Genomic DNA, 18252 nt, shown 5'->3' with positions numbered 1-18252 from the left:
CCCCCCCCTTCGCTTTATATTCGCTTTGCCGACACGGTGGGTATTTATGTTCCATTTTCTAACTTTCTACAGTTATGTAAAATATGACTAGTTTTGGATAAGAGATGCTTAAGGAAATTATACAATTATACGACTAATCATTGATATTTAGTTGCTTCAAAGCGACAGCATAGAAGAGAGATAAAGAGGGAAATTAACAAGACAATGAAAAGCAACCAAAAGATCGATGATACTTCTAAGCAAATAATATAAAGGTAGAACAAAACCCTTGAAATATACTATAAGATTCCTTTCTTTCTTTTTATAACAAAACTATAAGTTTTTTCGTGTAAGTGGACATTTTGTATGGTAATAATAATATAGATAGCTACGTTTTGAAATTATAATACTTAATTAACACCAATGACGATCATATATAGTAAGATATTTTTTATTTTTTAGCCGTTTCTTAACATAAGTCAATTTCAAATATAGAAATTGACAGATTAACCTATATTTGGTTGGTTATGGTCTTATGGATAATCTATATATTACAAATTAACATAATAAAACAAACGAAGGTGATGGAGATCATAATTATCGTATCCGTCATATTATACTAGTGTGCTAGAGTTGAAAAATACAAAATCGGTTTGAAGAAAAAAAAACGAGAAGAGTCGTTTGCCGAAGTTACAAATCCAAATGCACGTTCAGTTTTGGCTTTTAATAAAAAAGAATGCGAGTTTGTTTAGGCTCAGCTGGAGTCGTTTTTTACTGTCTGCAACTGCAAACACCCTTTGCGTGAATCACCTAATCAGTTTGTTGTCCACGCGAGTGTTTTTGTAGTATAAAATCTACCGTTATCATGTACGTACGCGCCTAGTATCATATCATGGAACTCAACACATTCACAATCAAAATAAAAAAAAGAGCGACAGACTGACTAAAACGCGTCAGGACAAACGCGCCACTTTCTTTCTTTTATCCACAGTTACGTCACCGTCCAACGAGCTAAGCCTGTCCCCACAAACCAAACCCGGTTACACATAAACCGGTTATCATATATTCACGAACTGAAAACAAACTTTATCGTCGTAAACCACAAACACCCAAAAAAAAAAAGTTGACAACCCCACCCATTTTATATCCACTTTTTAATACTATCATATCACACTAAACCAAAAAACAAAAAAAAAAGTTCCAATCACTACCGTTGGATTGTAAAACAACTTCATCACTCCCCGATTCGTTTCATCGAACGAATATTATCAGACGATGCATAAAATATCCCCGTGCGCCTTACCGCATAGGAATAAATCATTTTGATCACATAGACAAAATGCAAAAGAACCAAAAGAAGTCTGGTTTCTGTTTTGTCTAAATTATTTCTCTCTGGCGAAAAAGCTAAAGAGGTTTCGGTTACGGTCTCGGTCTCCGATCATATCACGAAACTTCTTTGTCGGTAATTCTCAGTGATAAAATACTGTGTGAGATATTTTCTTTACGAGAGAGACTTGTCGCCGTCGGAAACTAAAGCTATTAGAGTTAGAGAGATATCGGAAACTTTGTTCTCCGCCAGCTGAGTTTTGTGTCGGAATTAGGTAATTATTAATTTATCTTTATTGGTTTTGTTCTGTTCCGATTTGTGTGTTCTTCGTTTGATTCCTTAATCTATATATCTAGAACCATTCGATTTAAGTATTTTGATGGTGAAGATTAAAAAAAGACTTATCTCTTTTTGCGCCGTGAGGGTAAAATAGTCTTTTTGACTTTCACGCTGACCTGGTCGTGAGTGTGTTAAAATGACGGATTTGCACTTCAACTTTATTAAAGAGTCCGATGGGTATCTTCGTCATAAATAATTTTCAGTCTTTTCTCGCGTGAGTAACAAGCCAAGAATCTCTCATTTTTCTAATTCTATCGATTTTGTCAATCTTCCTTTATTTTCTCGGCGATTCTATCAATTATAATTAAAATAAAAACCCTAACCCTAATTCCAAATTCTGCATCTGTTCTTCAATTCACGATCTGTGTGTGTGTGTGTGTGTTTTTTTTTTTTTAATTGCAGTAAGATTTCGATTTTAGAATTTGGGAGATTTTTCAATTATGGGTTCTGAGCAAAACGACGGCACAAGCAGCTTCTGTCCTTCAGAGCCAAAGCTCTGCGTCAATGGCTGTGGCTTCTTCGGAAGTCCATCGAACATGAACCTCTGTTCCAAATGCTACAGAGACATCCTAACCAAGGAGGAGCAAGCCGCTTCTGCTAAAGCCGCCGTCGAGAAATCTCTAAACCCTAATAAACCCAAAATCCAACTGCAACAGATCACTCCCGGCGTTGTTGTCGAATCCGGTTCGTCAACGAGCAGCGGCGAAGCAGCTCCCGTGGATCCGCCGAAACCGACGGCGACGAGATGCTTGAGCTGTAACAAGAAAGTGGGCGTGACGGGTTTCAAGTGTAAGTGTGGGAGCACTTTCTGTGGTGCTCATAGATATCCAGAGAGCCATGACTGTGAATTCGATTTCAAAGGAGTGGCTAGAGAAGCTATTGCTAAGGCTAATCCTGTCGTCAAGGCTGATAAGGTTGAGAGGATATGATTTGGTAATAATAACCAAAGAAGAAACTGGTGTCTGTTGTCTTTGTTTTTAATATGTCTCGTGATGTTGGTTGCTTTGGCTCTTTTTTTAAATTTCGTCTGCTTGCTCTTGTTATGGTTTGATTTGCTCTCTAGGGTTTCTTAGGAATTTAGGTTATGCTATTTATGTGATTTTCATGATTTGGAACGCTGGATTTGTTGTTCTGTAATAAAAGTGTTGGTTATATTATCTCAGAAATCTTTATTGTTAGAGCTTACTTCTTTTCTTACCTGGAGGAAGTTGAATCCGTTTGAAGTTGTTGGATTCTCTTGGTTTGTTTATAGGGGAAGTCATGAACAAGTTTGGGCTTGTATTTGTATGTAGCTTATGGTGGATAAAATTGAGTAGCTTGATAGTTCTGAAACTGAAGGTACCGTCCAGGGAGTTCATATCAGAATGTTATGCATCTTACTTCTTCATATCTGGAGGAAGTTGAAATCGTTTAAAGTTGTAGGATTCTCTTGGTTTGTTTATAGCGACTTATGAAGAAGTTGGGGTGTGTATGTAGTTTATGGTGGATAGACTGCGTACCTTGATTGTTCTGAAACTGAAGGTATCGTCTAGAGAGTTTATATCAGACTATCAGTGTTCTTGTTGATGCGTCTTACTTCTTATCTGAAGGAAGTTGAATGTTTGAAGTTGTAGGATTCTCTTGGTTTGTTCAAAGAGGACTTATGAACAAGTTTGGGTTTGTATGTAGCTGATGGTGGATAAAGTGTGTAGCTTTAGTTCTGAAACTTAAGATATCGTCTAGGGAGTTTATCTGTATCGAACCGTGGAAGATACCTCTGTTTTTTTATAGGGGAGTTATGAAAAACTGGGGTTTGTATATATAGCTTATGGTGGCTGAAGTTTGTAACTTGATAGTTCTGAAACTGAAGATGTCGTGTAGGGTTTCTACATTGAACCATGGAACAGTTGCATGTCTTTAATTTTGGTGTCCTGGATTGAATGAGTCATTGATTTTGTCTACTTTGTCTTAGCTGGGGAAAATGGAAAATGGTGTTCTTCTTACCTGGAGAAAGTTTGATTCATTTATAGGTGTAGGACTTGGAATAAGTGTAGTTTGTATATATCCCTTTGGTGGATTTAAAGTAGTCTGTCTGAATCAAATCATGGAAGATTAAGAGATTTCTTGAAGTTTAGGTGATAGTATCCAGTGATGCTCGTACGATTCTTCCTATTGGCTTGTATGGTCTTTATATCTTTGGGGATATTTAGACTCTATGAAGAGGGTTTGATTAATAGGAGAAAGGGATTCAAAGCTGTAAACGATTACACGGTGTGTAGTTGAAACTGGTGGTCAGTTAAAACGGCTGGTTGAATTAGCCAGTGGCCCAACGCAGATCCTTGAGTGGTGTGTATTGAACATGTCACCATCTACAATCAAGTGCAATAGTTGTCTCCGATCTGTTTTCTATTAAAGGACTATCCATCAAAATTCATTAATGTTTTTGCAGGCTGCTGAATTTATCTGAAATTTCACTATATAAACTAGATTTGATTTTCCAATACAGTTTTTAAACGAAATCAAAACTTCTATATCAAAACTGAGATTGCTTAACCTACGAGTTGAGATAAGACTGTTCTTTGGTATGAGCTAAAAAGAAGAAATTATATAACATGTGTTTTTGATATGGCAAACTGTTCTTTTCACTATCACTTCTTTGATGGTTACATTAAAAATCTTGGGTCCATTTTCCGAATATTATCAAACAATTTACAAAAAGTAAAGAGAGAAAAAGTAATGCACTATAGTTGTCTGGATGAAAAAACCTAACATATAAACATGTAGACTTCAAATTTTCAACCTAACTGTGAATCATGTTTTGTACTTCTTTGCTTTAGAGTTTAGGCTTTAAAATTTTTCTGTAAAAAAAAAATAGCGGAGAGATGAGGACCTCATTGTGACATTGCAACCTCTCGAAAACAACTTTCAGCCCATGATGCAATATCAAATGATCTGACATTGCATCAGTTGTATAACCTTTCAGAACATATTTTGTGTTTGTGGTTTGCCCTTGGTTTTACATGTCTAAGCATATCATTGTCCAATATGATCAATAATAAAATAAATAATTCTGAAATTACAAAAGAGAAAATAAAAGCTGACCTTTTTATGTTTCAAAAAAGAGAAAAACTCTTTGTTGGGTGAATATAACTCACTTTAGTAAGTCTGGGATAGTTGAGGAAGGCCCCTACATGGAGTACAAATATAGTCTGAGTGCTTTGAGTAAGTTTCCCTCTTTATACATGAATGCTGCAGTATAAAGCACTACTAGAATGACAAAGAAAAGGTTTCATTTGACATCTGATTATGAAATATCAGAGATGTCTTAATTGAGTTAAGAACTCACTATTTGAATATGTTCATTAAAAGAGTTTCTTATGATCAGTGTTTTTTGTTTGGACAAAAATATGATGTTTTGGACTACGAATCTGATAGAGCAACTTATTTATTTTTGTGCCGATTCACAAATTTACAGCTCAGAACTAATTTGATACATATTTTAGTTAAGCAATCTGTATAGTTTTAGTATTACTAGATTCAGCTCATCTCAAAACACCTTATGTACTGTATGTATTAAATTTTCTTTACCCTTTAATGAATATTCAAAATAAATTGAATGGAAGATTCATCTTTTCAATTGGGGAGATTTGACAAAATAACTTTTTTTTTTCTATGGGGACCCTTGAAATCCCTTTATTGTTGTTATTGCCTTTTCTTTTCTTCCCTTTTTTTTCCTTTTTTTCTCCCTTTTTTTTCCTTTTCTCAGTCCAAAAACTTTTGTTCTTTTCATAATTTTTTTCCAATGTAATCTTTCTTCTTTTGATTCTTCCTCTAATTATGCTGTAAAGAGACGAATTCAAATTTAATATTTAAAAACTCATCCAAAATAAAAATATACTATATGGTGAAATGATGATATGATTATGAAACAATGTGATTGACTACATCGTGCACGAACAACTTATTATATTAATATGGCCCTTATGAGCATACAAAAACACCATTCTTGATAGAAACTGAAAAGTACGTTAACGATACATAGTTTACTACTAATAAGATTAGGTATAAATAACAAACCACGAACTATTGGTTTTTTTTTTTTTTTTTTTTGAACAACCAACCACGAACTATTGGTAATCTCTAAAAATAGTAAGCAAATTAAAATGGTGACATTTATCTCTCGTGACTGGAATTATAATAAACTAGTTAGAAGTAAATTAAATGATTCACGCGGAAGAACAACAACAAACAAACAATGTACCGTACAAAACAAAGATAGAGAGAGGGAGAGAGAGGCCAACCAGTGGGTAAATAACGGGACCAGTAAAGGGCATTTGAGTCAGAGCACGTTCAATCTAAGTAAAGAACGGACCCCAACTTGTTGATGTTTGGTTTGGTTTTTTTAACTGTGTGTCACGCCTCCCTTACACGATTCCCTTCACTTCACTCAACACTCTCTCTCTCTCTTCCTTCTCTCTCATTTTGTTCTTTTGGAATTTTCCCGAGAAAATTAAAATCCGAGCAAAAAAGAGTAAAGGAATTTTCTCGGGAACTTATACTAATAAAATTTTGAGGAAACACGAGAGAAGAAATAAAGAGAACCTTCTCCTCTCTGTTCTTTTAGAATTTGTTTGGTTGTTTTTTTCTTGTCTTTTGGATTTATGTGTTTGAAGAAGAACAACAAGAAATGTCAACTACTTCAGGAAACGGAGCCGTAAATTACAGAAATGGGACTCATAGAAGCTCACTCAGAACTCAGCCCTCTACTTCCGGTGCTCAGAAACCTTCTCTCAAATCCAAGTCTGTCCTTAGAAAAAGCAGCCCCGCCGCTCTTGGTGGTGGCGGCTCTAAGTCTGGAGGCGGTGCCGACGCCGGTGGTAAAATTTTTTTAAAAAATTCCTCTGTTCATTTATTTTTTTTACCTAGAAATTTCACTGTTTAGTTTATTTTACTCCTTAAAAATTGAAACTTTTTGATTCATGTGTTTGGGGATGTTGGATTAAACTGGATTGTAATTCGGTATTGTGATTTTTGTTTTTAGTTCCTGGTAGAGTTCGAGTAGCTGTTAGATTAAGGCCACGCAATGGCGAGGAATTGATCGCTGATGCTGATTTTGCTGATTGTGTTGAGTTACAGCCCGAGGTACATTATACACTAAAGTTTGTGTTTTTTTTTGCTTTGAATTGTGGAGAGGAGCTCAATCTTTTCATGTTCTTGTTTATTTTTTTTAGCTTAAAAGGTTGAAACTCCGGAAAAACAACTGGGACACTGATACATTTGAGTTTGATGAAGTGCTTACTGAGTACGCTTCACAGAAGAGGGTTTACGAAGTTGTGGCAAAACCTGTTGTGGAGGTATGTATTAGATGTGTACGAGACCTTTATCAACTTCCAGAGTTTCTTAACTGTTCTGTTCTTGATACATTAATGATGAATTTGAGTCTTATGTGTAGGGTGTTTTGGATGGTTACAATGGGACAATTATGGCGTATGGTCAGACCGGTACTGGTAAGACATATACACTAGGGCAGCTCGGGGAAGAAGATGTAGCTGATCGTGGTATAATGGTCCGTGCTATGGAGGACATCTTAGCTGAAGTCTCTTTGGAGACTAATTCTATCTCTGTCTCTTATATGCAGGTGGGTTATATTTCTCTGTACTGTTATACTTTTAAGTCTCTCTCATGTGGGTTCTTGGGAAATCTTGTTGATGTGTTTGTTTGCTGGATACAAATGCAGCTTTATATGGAGACTGTACAAGACCTTCTTGATCCGTCTAATGATAACATTGCCATAGTTGAGGATCCGAAAAGTGGAGATGTTTCTCTTCCGGGTGCCACATTGGTCGAAATTAGGGATCAACAAAGCTTCCTGGAACTACTGCAACTCGGAGAAGCTCACCGGTTCGCTGCTAACACCAAATTGAACACTGAGTCATCTCGTAGTCACGCTATCTTAATGGTGAACATTATTATATTGATCCTTATTTTTGCTTGAAGGGTTGTTGGTAATAAACTTGCGTATTCATTAGCCAACTGTATATTGCAGGTAAATGTCAGGCGCTCTGTGAAATCAAGTGATAGTAATGGAAACTCCCATATGACTAATTCTCTCAAGCCTCCTGTTGTCCGGAAGGGAAAATTAGTTGTGGTGGATCTTGCTGGGTCGGAACGTATCAATAAATCAGGTTGAAATTCTCAGTTAATGGAGTACCAATCTTTTTATATTCCTCATTTACACTTCGACAACTAACAACTTGAACTTCAGAGTTATAGTGAACAACTTTGTGTGAATATTTATCTTTCTTTCTTTTTTGTACCAGGAAGTGAAGGGCACACACTAGAGGAAGCCAAATCTATCAATCTCTCTCTGAGCGCGCTGGGGAAATGCATCAATGCACTTGCTGAAAACAGTTCTCATGTTCCATTCCGTGATTCAAAGTTAACTAGATTGCTTAGAGATTCATTTGGAGGCAAGTTTGTCTCTGCTGTATTGTGTGTATTTTGTATATCTTGGTATTAGACAATAATATTGGATGCTTTCCAATACTTACTATGTTGACTTGCTTGACATGTGGCCTATGATCTCAACAGGCACTGCAAGGACCTCCTTAGTTATCACAATTGGTCCATCACCACGACATCGAGGGGAGACAACTAGCACTATAATGTTTGGGCAGAGGGTAGGGTGTCTATAGCTTTGGACTTCTATTTTGTTTGATTATTACATTTAGGGTATATGATATATGCAGACTGTTAGCAAGGCTCTTTTGGTTAATATATTAGTCACTGCTTGCTAGTTCGAATTCTTGATTTGCTTATTTTGATGGCTACGTTTAACTTTTGGGTTTTCTGTAGGCTATGAAAGTGGAAAACATGGTGAAGTTAAAGGAAGAGTTTGATTACAAAAGCTTGTCTAGAAGACTAGAGGTACAACTAGACAATCTAATTGAGGAAAATGAAAGGCAGCAAAAAGCATTTGTTGATGAAGTCGAAAGAATAACCGTAGAGGCACATAACCAAATTGCTGAGGCTGAATCGAGATATGCCAATGCACTAGAGGTGAGTACTTTTGCAACAGGACTTTGCTATTGAGATGTCTCATTGGTTTGGTGTATGATTCAGTAATCATATCTTTGTGTAGGAGGAAAAGCAAAGGTATCAGAATGATTACATGGAATCAATAAAGAAGCTGGAGGAGAACTGGTCAAAGAATCAGAAAAAGCTGGCTGCTGAAAGACTTGCACTTGGAGAGAAAAATGGACTGGACATCACATCAAATGGAAATGTAATGCTTGACATTATGTTTACCTTGCAGCCTATAGATTCACTCAACTTGATTTACATATTTTCTTTCGTTTCTTACAGAGATCAATAGCCCCAGCCTTAGAGGAAGTCTCTGAACTGAAAAAGTTGCTTCAGAAAGAATCTCAGTCGAAGATGGCTGCTGAAGAGGAAGTGAATAGGCTGAAACAGCAGCTCACTGAGCTTAAAAAAGTGGAAGTATCAGGAAATTCCGAGATCATGAGACTCCATAAGATGTTGGAAAATGAGACACAACAAAAAGAAAAACTAGAAGGGGAAATAGCAACACTGCATTCTCAACTACTGCAATTGAGTCTTACTGCTGACGAGGTAAAGAACATAATTGGGATCTTTCACATGAAAAAGCATGCTCCTTATGTATCATAATGTTCCCTTTTGTTCTTAATTCTTGATATATATTTTTGGCAGACTCGACGAAACCTTGAGCAACATGGTTCAGAGAAAACTTCTGGTGCTTTAAGACTTCCTCAGATTCAAGATCCAGGAAATGCTGAGAAACCTCCTGTAGCTAGACTGTTTGAACAAGGTATTTGCTTACGTTTCACACCATCAGTTGGTCCTTACTAGTTACTAGTTACATTACTGCAAAACATATATAACACCTTGTACATGTTTGCCTCTTGAAGTGGGGTTGCAAAAGATCTTGTCTCTGCTTGAAGCGGATGATGCTGATGTGCGGATTCATGCTGTCAAAGTGGTAGCAAATCTGGCTGCCGAAGGTGTCTTTTCGCAATCTTCATCCTTTTGACATTTATTTTTATTGCTACCATTCCAAGGGCTCATTGTTTCAATAAACTGGTCATTGTATGTAACACCAGAGGCAAACCAGCAACAAATTGTGGAAGCTGGTGGTCTCACCTCCTTGCTGATGCTTCTGAAAAATACAGAAGATGAGACCATTCACAGAGTTGCAGCTGGTGCTATCGCTAATCTTGCAATGAACGGTAAAAAAATTGTGGTTCTCATGAGTTAAAATTGTTTAGTTGTTCACAGTATCATTAGTAGTTTTGTTTATGAAACCAAGTTTACTCTTCTTATTCACAGAAACAAACCAAGAACTGATCATGGATCAAGGAGGCATCGGTTTATTGGCCTCAACAGCAGCCAATGCTGAAGATCCTCAGACCCTCAGGATGGTTGCTGGAGCAATTGCAAATCTATGTGGAAACGGTATTTACGATTCACCTCTCATTTTTTTTCCACTTTATTATGAAAAGGAACTCACAAGCTATATATATACACGCAGATAAATTGCAGACAAAGCTAAGATCAGAAGGTGGGATTGCAGCTCTGTTGGGAATGGTCAGATGTGGACATCCTGATGTTCTTGCACAAGTTGCTCGCGGGATAGCAAACTTTGCGAAATGCGAGTCAAGAGCATCAACACAAGGTGACAAACCTTATTGAACTAGTTCATCAAAAATATTATCTTTGGCAAACGTTTCACTGACTAGATGCATCACTGAGCAGGAACTAAAAGAGGGAAATCACTATTAATAGAAGACGGTGCACTCTCTTGGATTGTACAAAATGCCAAAACCGAAACTGCAGCCATAAGACGACACATCGAGTTAGCTCTATGTCACTTAGCACAACACGGTAAGTGTGTTCATACATTCAACAAAATTGATTTTCATCAACTAAAACCGTGTAATAATGAACCATTGTAACACGTAATATTGATGTTTTTGCAGAAGGAAATGCGAAAGAGATGGTGAAGGAAGGAGCAATATGGGAGCTGGTGAGGATCTCAAGAGACTGTTCGAGAGAAGACATAAGAAGTCTTGCTCATAGGACTCTCACTTCAAGTCCCACTTTCCTCACTGAACTCAGACGTCTCCGTGTTGACATCCGATAAGCCGGTTTCACGCCTAACTTAACCGAACCGAATCGCGGTATAAATAACATTCTACCGGAATTTTGAGATGAAGATTTGTCTGGTTTTGTTTTTGTTTTATCTTGGGTTTAGTAGGCTGCTGGTTTGTGGTTTTCATCGTGGCTTTTGGCATTTATTTTATTTTTGTTGTTTGGGGTTGAATGTGTAAATTATTTTTCTTGTGGGTTTTGTTTGTGTATAAATTGTCGTAGTGAAAATTGAAATAAATTATAATGAAGGCTACTTGTCCGAAGATTCAAAGAGTAATGTTGAGTTTTCCACACTTTAATATAAAAAAAAATTATACAGATTCATATATAACTGCGCACAATTAACAACAAATATGTGTTAAAAACATATCTTTTCTTGTTACGCAGACACTTTACTTTATACTTATGTTTATTACGTAAGTTTCATGTTTTATTTTATTATTCTTAATTGTATGCATACATACAATGATACAACAGTTCCGCAATAGTAGTTTGATAAAAAAAAAAAAAAAAATCAATAGTATTTTTACTTTATTTATGAGGAATTTGAGCCTATAACCAACAAAAAATATTTAATTCACTCCATAACCATTCTAACCACACGTTTGCCCAAAAAAAAAAAAAAAAAAAAACCATTCTAACCATTAAAAGGTTATATAGTCTGTATTTATGTATTAATGGCTAATTTATCCATAACCATTATAACAACAAATATGTTTATTATGTAAGTGTCATGGTTTATTTTATTATTCTTAATTGTATCATCTGGACGTTGGTGCATACTGCATACGTACATACAAAAGTTCCGCACATCAATCATTTGTAGGCTTGTTAGTCATAGAAAATTTCAATAGCATTTTTCAAAAAAAAATTATGCATGCATGAATAATGTTATTTCGTCTAATAATTAAGTAATTATTCATCTGTTAATATGCATTTATACTTTCATTATTTTTGACAAACTTTTTTTACTTTTTTCACACAAAGATATATATAGTAAAACAAGTAAGTATATGGAATTTACGGAGAACAACTGTTGGTATCCTTAATTAAAAACCTTTATGACGTACCGATGTAATGATTTTCATGCAAAAAGATATGGGGATGAAACTCAAATTATATAGTCAAACTGAAACTAAAGTGTGGAAAACTGGTAGATCAACTTGAAATCAATAAAGGCTAGAATTTATTTTACAGACGGTAAAAGTAAAACTACAAAATAATAAATATAATGTAAGAAAAACAAACTATTGAAGTAGTTTCTTCTTTGTAATAGATTCATCGGAATCGACATCTGCTTCCACAACACAGTCGGGCCGGCCAAGGGATCCGTGGTGGCTCTTCGTGCGAGTGGTGACAAGTTGGTCATTTATAGATGTCGGATCGAGGGCTATCAGGATACCCTATATGCTCACCAATATTGCCAGTTTTATAGGGAGTGCTATATTATAAAGACGGTAGATTTCATCTGTGGAAATGTCGCGGTTGTCTTCCAATTCTGTACAATTGTAGCAAGAAAACCTCTGATGGGGCAGGCAAACATGATTACATCTTAGTCACGCGAAGATTTGAACCATAACTAGGTGGTTCCTCCTTGGTTATGTGTCATATACTCATTATGCGTCATGTTCTCATTTAGCACAAATACAGTGATGATGTGTTCATTCATCAATGTCTTGGTTATTCGATGTAGACCAAAAATTTCAAGATCTCTCTCCCAAAGTAATAATCAAGAGCGTTAATACTTTTTAAAATATAATTTGATTATTATTAGGAAAAAAGAAAAAAAAATATTTATTGTTTGTACTCTTCATAATAATGATACCTAAAAATTTTCTACCAATTATATATCTATTGGAAAAGTGAAAATTTTGAAAATACTATATTCAGAAGAAAATGTTCAAAATATAAGCAAAACAAATGCAAAAGATAATCTTTGATCAAAAAAAAAAACAAATGCAAAAGAAGTAATCTGGTCTCAAAATTATGCGGTAATTAAATTGTTATAAAATTACTATCTTTTGATTTTAGATTTATGTGCCTATCGAATTAATAGTAATTTTAGATTTATGCCTATCGAAGAGTGATTCATATCTTGCCCATATTTGTTTCCCGTTAATAATAAAGTTACATTAAATTTGTGATAAAAACGTTCATACTACAGGCCCACTATAATTATGTAAAAACCTTACCCAAAACAAATTCCAAAGAACCATATTCCCCGTGATTCTTATAGTTTTAGCCTGCATAAATTAAGTTGGTCGAAGTTCTTCAGTAATGTAGGGAATATACTCTGAAATCATGTTTAATATTTCTGATATTCGTATATGTCAAAAACAAAAAGTATAGTAATAATGAACATAAACAAAATCACGTAATACAAAAAGAAAAGAAAAAAGAACAATTAGATAATTTAGATTGACATCAACAAAAAACAAATACAGAAACTATCGGCCTGCAAAAAAAAGTATAAGGTCAACTCCTAAAGTAATCCAAATTAAGGAATGAATTTTCTAATCAACAATAACGATTTGCTTCTATTTATTTCGAATTTTAAAATTTATATAACTCAATCTTTATTTTACTAATTCAAATTGGTACTTAAGCAATATATCGCTGTCGCAGCTGGCTTACAAGTCTAAACACACAACATCTAGATATTAGATGCGTTCTCTTTAGTCAATTAATAGAAAACAATCGAAAACTACAGGACTATTGGCAAAAATTATAAAGCGGTGATGAGAAAGTCGTGTGATTACTATTACTAATTGCAAAAGATAATTATCAATCAAAGTTTATAATTGAATTGTACTATACACATGTTTTCAATTCAATTTTTGTCATAGACGGGTGAGTAACCAAATTTTAGTTTTCGATCTTTGTTGTTAGATAATAGAAAGAGAAAAGTGATTTAATTAAAAGTTCTATCAAAGATTTAAAAAATGAGCTCTGGAAGCGGCGTGAGAGTGTAGTGGTGTGTACCACTCCTAATTTACTTGTGTGTGCTTTTTGCCATCTGCTTCGTCACTACTCAACAGCTAACTCATAACATAGATCATGCTGTACTTATGAGTTATGATAATTTTATTTATTTTCTTCACATTTTATATGCAAAAGGTCAAATCCTTTTTTTCCCAGCAAAAAAGTCAATATTCATCGCGTTTTTTATGAAGCAAAAGTCAAACTGTCTCTTTCTAACTGAGCATATAATGAATCTGGCCTTAAGGTTTATCCTTCAGTATTCCTCAAATATACTATGTAATATAAATATACCGTTTCAAAATACTATACATCGCAACTGTAGTTTGTAATAAAATTTAGCTATCGAAAAATCTGTAAAATTTAGCTGTATAACTCTTCATAATATCGGGCGCTCCAACAAATTCTCTTCCAATATTATAAACTGATACATGTAACAAATTTTTTTAACTATTGTATCATCATTATTCATAGAAAAAAAAATAACTATGAAGAGGCAGTCTAATTTTTTTTACAAATGATCATTTCATTGTTAGCTGGGAAATGATCTTATGTCCTTAACCTATATAGTTATATATTTGTCGGTTGATCTTATAGAAGTGTGACCTAAACAAATATTCACTTGGATCAAGTTAGTCTAAAAGCGTTTGAATATGTTAAGGACACGTTTACATGTTCATCAATCATCAACAGACACAATCCAATGATAGTCAAACTTTGAGAGTGTAGCTAAGTACTTTCAATATTTTCTTGGACGGCTGAGATCTTATAAATTAAGGGAATATCCGCGAAGTTCTCCTATAACTAAGGAAATCTGTCGACAGTCGTAATACGAAAGAGTCGACATTGCCTTATTCGTATCTTTTGCAAGTATCTCACTTATAAAAACATCAATCGGCCATATAGTTGCCTAATCAATATCCATTTTACAACTTTCCATAGAAATAGATTAAACTATATAAATATCTGTCACTAAAATNCTTTCTTGGACGGCTGAGATCTTATAAATTAAGGGAAGATCCGCGAAGTTCTCCTAAAACTAAGGAAATCTGTCGACAGTCGTAATACGAAAGAGTCGACATTGCCTTATTCGTATCTTTTGCAAGTATTCTCACTTATAAAAACATCAATCGGCCATATAGTTGCCTAATCAATATCCATTTTACAACTTTCCATCGAAATAGATTAAACTATATAAATATCTGTCACTAAAATAATACGAAAAATTCCAAGTTTTTGTCACGTCCGAGGAACAACATGCCCCTTCAGCGTAATGGTGTGATCTTTGTAAGAGTTTAATATTATAATTTGATCTTCTCAACTCTCTAACAAGTGTTTTAGTAACCTCTTAAAATATGCTCGAGGTCGTGCGAATATCTTCCCGATATTGGAATTTGAACTCATTTATGATCATCAAACAAAAACAGTTACAGATTGATGAGATTTGAACAAATCATATATGACTAGCTTAGGGACATAAGAAAGCTGTCATGTTAGTAAAATATTATCGGAGCCGCAACTTGACAAACTCTCCTCGAACATAGATACAGAACCGGCGATGAGTATTTATGGACTGCAAGTCCAGATGCTGTTAAAAAGTTTATAGTTATTTTGTTTTAGAAAGAAGGGTTGAATAACAAGGGAATCGTGGGATGAGAATCGAACACGCCGGGTGCATGCCACTAAAAACTAGTAACTTTTACCAGCAGACCAAGAGAACTTTTCCAAAAAAGAAGGCCGATTAATTATTATATTATCTGACGGCTGCAAGCACCTGCTTCTCCTGCTTGTAGTCCTGGCCGCCTTTGCATAGATATATCCCTAATAGTCTAATAGATCATGCAAGTATATTAAAAACTGATGCGCATGATCTTGATATTATATTTGCTAATCAATATATGATCAGATGTAGCTGACCACAACTATACCTACATACTAAGTGATGATGTCTTATGCACTTAACGCTAATCTTAACTATAGCATCCTATATAGTTTTCTTTCAAACCACAAATATATAAATTACAAGAGAGAGGGAAAAACATATTCGAATTTGGCGCTAAAACACTAACCAACCAGTCAATAAAGCAACCACAAAACTTTATCTCAAAGAAGGCACTCCTTTTTCTTGGTTGCCATTGGTAATTACAAAATTGCCCTATGAGGTTAGGTTAGGTTAGGTTGCACTTATGTATAATCAAAGTTAACGTCCTTACTATAAAAGGAATTTTCAATGCTTTTTGCAACGAGAATGTATGAGCTGTCTTTGCTACGTCAGCGAATTCTTCTCGGGATTTTTCTGTCCATATAAACGTTTTGTTCCTACGAGTTACACAAAGGCTGTTTTTTTTCTTTGTGGGCTGTGTTTTTTTTTTTTTTTTAATGCTTTAAGCTCCACATATTATTATTAAGAAAACGAATTATTCTTAAAGAAAGTCACATAAGAAAATTTTATCATAAAATAACAATTTTTATCGGAGAATTAACGGAACCAACCGATCAAACTCAAATCTTCGTGGACCCGATACTTTTGGTTGATTCTGTTGCCTAATCCATCGTCATGATCTAATACGACGTGGCTCCCACCGGTCACCTATTACCGGCCGTCCCAATTCCCGGTGGAGAATTGTACACAATTTCCCGCTAAAAAACCGACGTGGAAAGACAGAACAAAAGACAAATTATCGTCAAACTTTTTAAAAAAAATAGCCAAAATATTTTCGATGTGTTCTTTTGGACGCACGGAAAACCTCATATCTCTTGTAGTTGCTCTATAAGATTCTCCGCCTACATGTATTGATTTCTGACACAATTTTAAAAATTTCATATTGAACAAAACAGTTCATAATCGGCTGTGGGGCTATATATCAAAATACTTAAATTCAGATTTAAATAGTCACCAAATTGTCATTAATGATAAGTATACATTAATAGCTAATAAAATGTAGCAGAAGAATCATCTTTGTCTATTGAGCTTAACGAACAGTTAAATGCTTTTTGAAGCTTTGATTACTTACTGTGCCGCACGTCCAAGGATGTACGAAAAATACATACAGAGAGGTATGTCGTGGACGTGGCAAGATCTAAGACTGTGTAATGTATATGATTCTAGATCGTTAAAGACATATAAATATTGCACGTGACATGGTTCTGGAGAAAGTGGCCCATACGTGGGGGCATATTCGTATTTAAAATGAATGCGAATGATCTCCTTAGATCCTTATGTAATATACTTGTTTCTTTTGAAAATTTTATTCGAGTTGTAGTATCTAATCTTACCATCCAAATTAATATTTTTAAAATACATTTTAGTTGATGTCTTTAAAATTTATCTTATTTAATTTATTTTTTTGCAATAATTAACTCCTACATATTTTCATAAAACAACATTTCTACTTAATTAACCTCTATAGATTTTTCTAAAATAACATTTCTACTTAACTCAATTAATGGAACTATATTAATCGATCAAATTTATTTACGCTTATTACTATATACAGCATGACACCATCATTTAAGAGATCGAGAATAAATGCTCAAAACTTATTTTAATACATCTTTATTATAGTTAAATGTAAATCGAGGGACTTTGAGAAACAAAATATTACATTATCAATTATAATTATGACGAAGATAACGTTCATAAACACGATAACCCAAATTAAGAAAATCAAATTTTAGCAAATACATAACTTTGTAAGCAAGAAATACATTTATTTATGTATATATCACCTTTAGAAACTGAATATTGTTCTGCGGGACATTTTTGAAGAACATTTTGGGTTCTGTCTTTATAGTTATGATTATTTTTATTTTTTTACAACTTTAGTCCTTAGTGTGATATTTATACACTTAATAAATATTATTTCCGCAATCATTCAAATATAGCAAACAGAAACTAATAAACTCTAGACAATATAGCCAATGGAAACTAATAAAAAAAAAACTGAAATCAAATCTACATTTCCTATTTGTATTATACATTAACTCGATATAGTATAGAAATTAATTACTATAACAACCTAGTGAAATATTTGTTGCCTTAATCATAAAACTTTTGCATTAATTCAAAATTGTCATATATATTTTTAGATTTTTTGCTTGCTTACCAATATATTCTCGATCTCATATCAAATCTAATTTTACCATCTTCAAATAACTATATAAATAACGTCTCAATAGCAATACAAAATTGTATCAATTCATACACTTGAAGTAACTTTCCCGGTTGAGACACTTGATTTGGTTTTGGCGATAAACAGGTGCACACTTATTCCTTTATTAATTTATTGGTACAAAATGTTTATGCTTTCTTTATTTCATCTATAATACCCTTCTTTTCTTATCTTAGATGGTTTAAAATCCATTTATTTGAAAACAAAAAGATTTGGTTTCAAGTGAACATGCAACCTTCCGGTTAGTGGATAATCAAAATATTTTTGTTTGATTTATTTCATATCTAC

At 34.2% G+C, this 18252-nt stretch overlaps 2 protein-coding genes across 2 annotated transcripts; both read left to right on the top strand.

The window, feature by feature from the left end:
* Window positions 1258-2802, top strand: LOC104739893 (zinc finger A20 and AN1 domain-containing stress-associated protein 1-like). The gene is made up of 2 exons (XM_010460370.2): window positions 1258-1580; window positions 2048-2802. Exon 2 carries the CDS (start codon window positions 2086-2088, stop codon window positions 2572-2574), a length of 489 nt encoding a protein of 162 aa, XP_010458672.1. The 5' UTR covers window positions 1258-1580; window positions 2048-2085; the 3' UTR covers window positions 2575-2802.
* LOC104739892 (kinesin-like protein KIN-UA) lies at window positions 6028-11090 on the top strand. Its single transcript, XM_010460369.2, has 18 exons — window positions 6028-6501; window positions 6666-6766; window positions 6856-6978; window positions 7077-7262; window positions 7362-7583; window positions 7671-7809; window positions 7945-8094; window positions 8216-8304; window positions 8480-8683; window positions 8766-8909; window positions 8990-9256; window positions 9356-9473; window positions 9574-9666; window positions 9766-9891; window positions 9992-10117; window positions 10194-10337; window positions 10418-10546; window positions 10642-11090. The coding sequence occupies exons 1-18, from the start codon at window positions 6312-6314 to the stop codon at window positions 10803-10805; spliced, it is 2715 nt and encodes a 904-aa protein (XP_010458671.1). The 5' UTR covers window positions 6028-6311; the 3' UTR covers window positions 10806-11090.

Source organism: Camelina sativa, chromosome 14, assembly GCF_000633955.1.
Source record: "Camelina sativa cultivar DH55 chromosome 14, Cs, whole genome shotgun sequence".
Lineage (NCBI taxonomy): Eukaryota > Viridiplantae > Streptophyta > Magnoliopsida > Brassicales > Brassicaceae > Camelina > Camelina sativa.
Note: the sequence above shows the minus strand (reverse complement) of the source record. Positions and strands in the feature narration are given on the sequence as shown.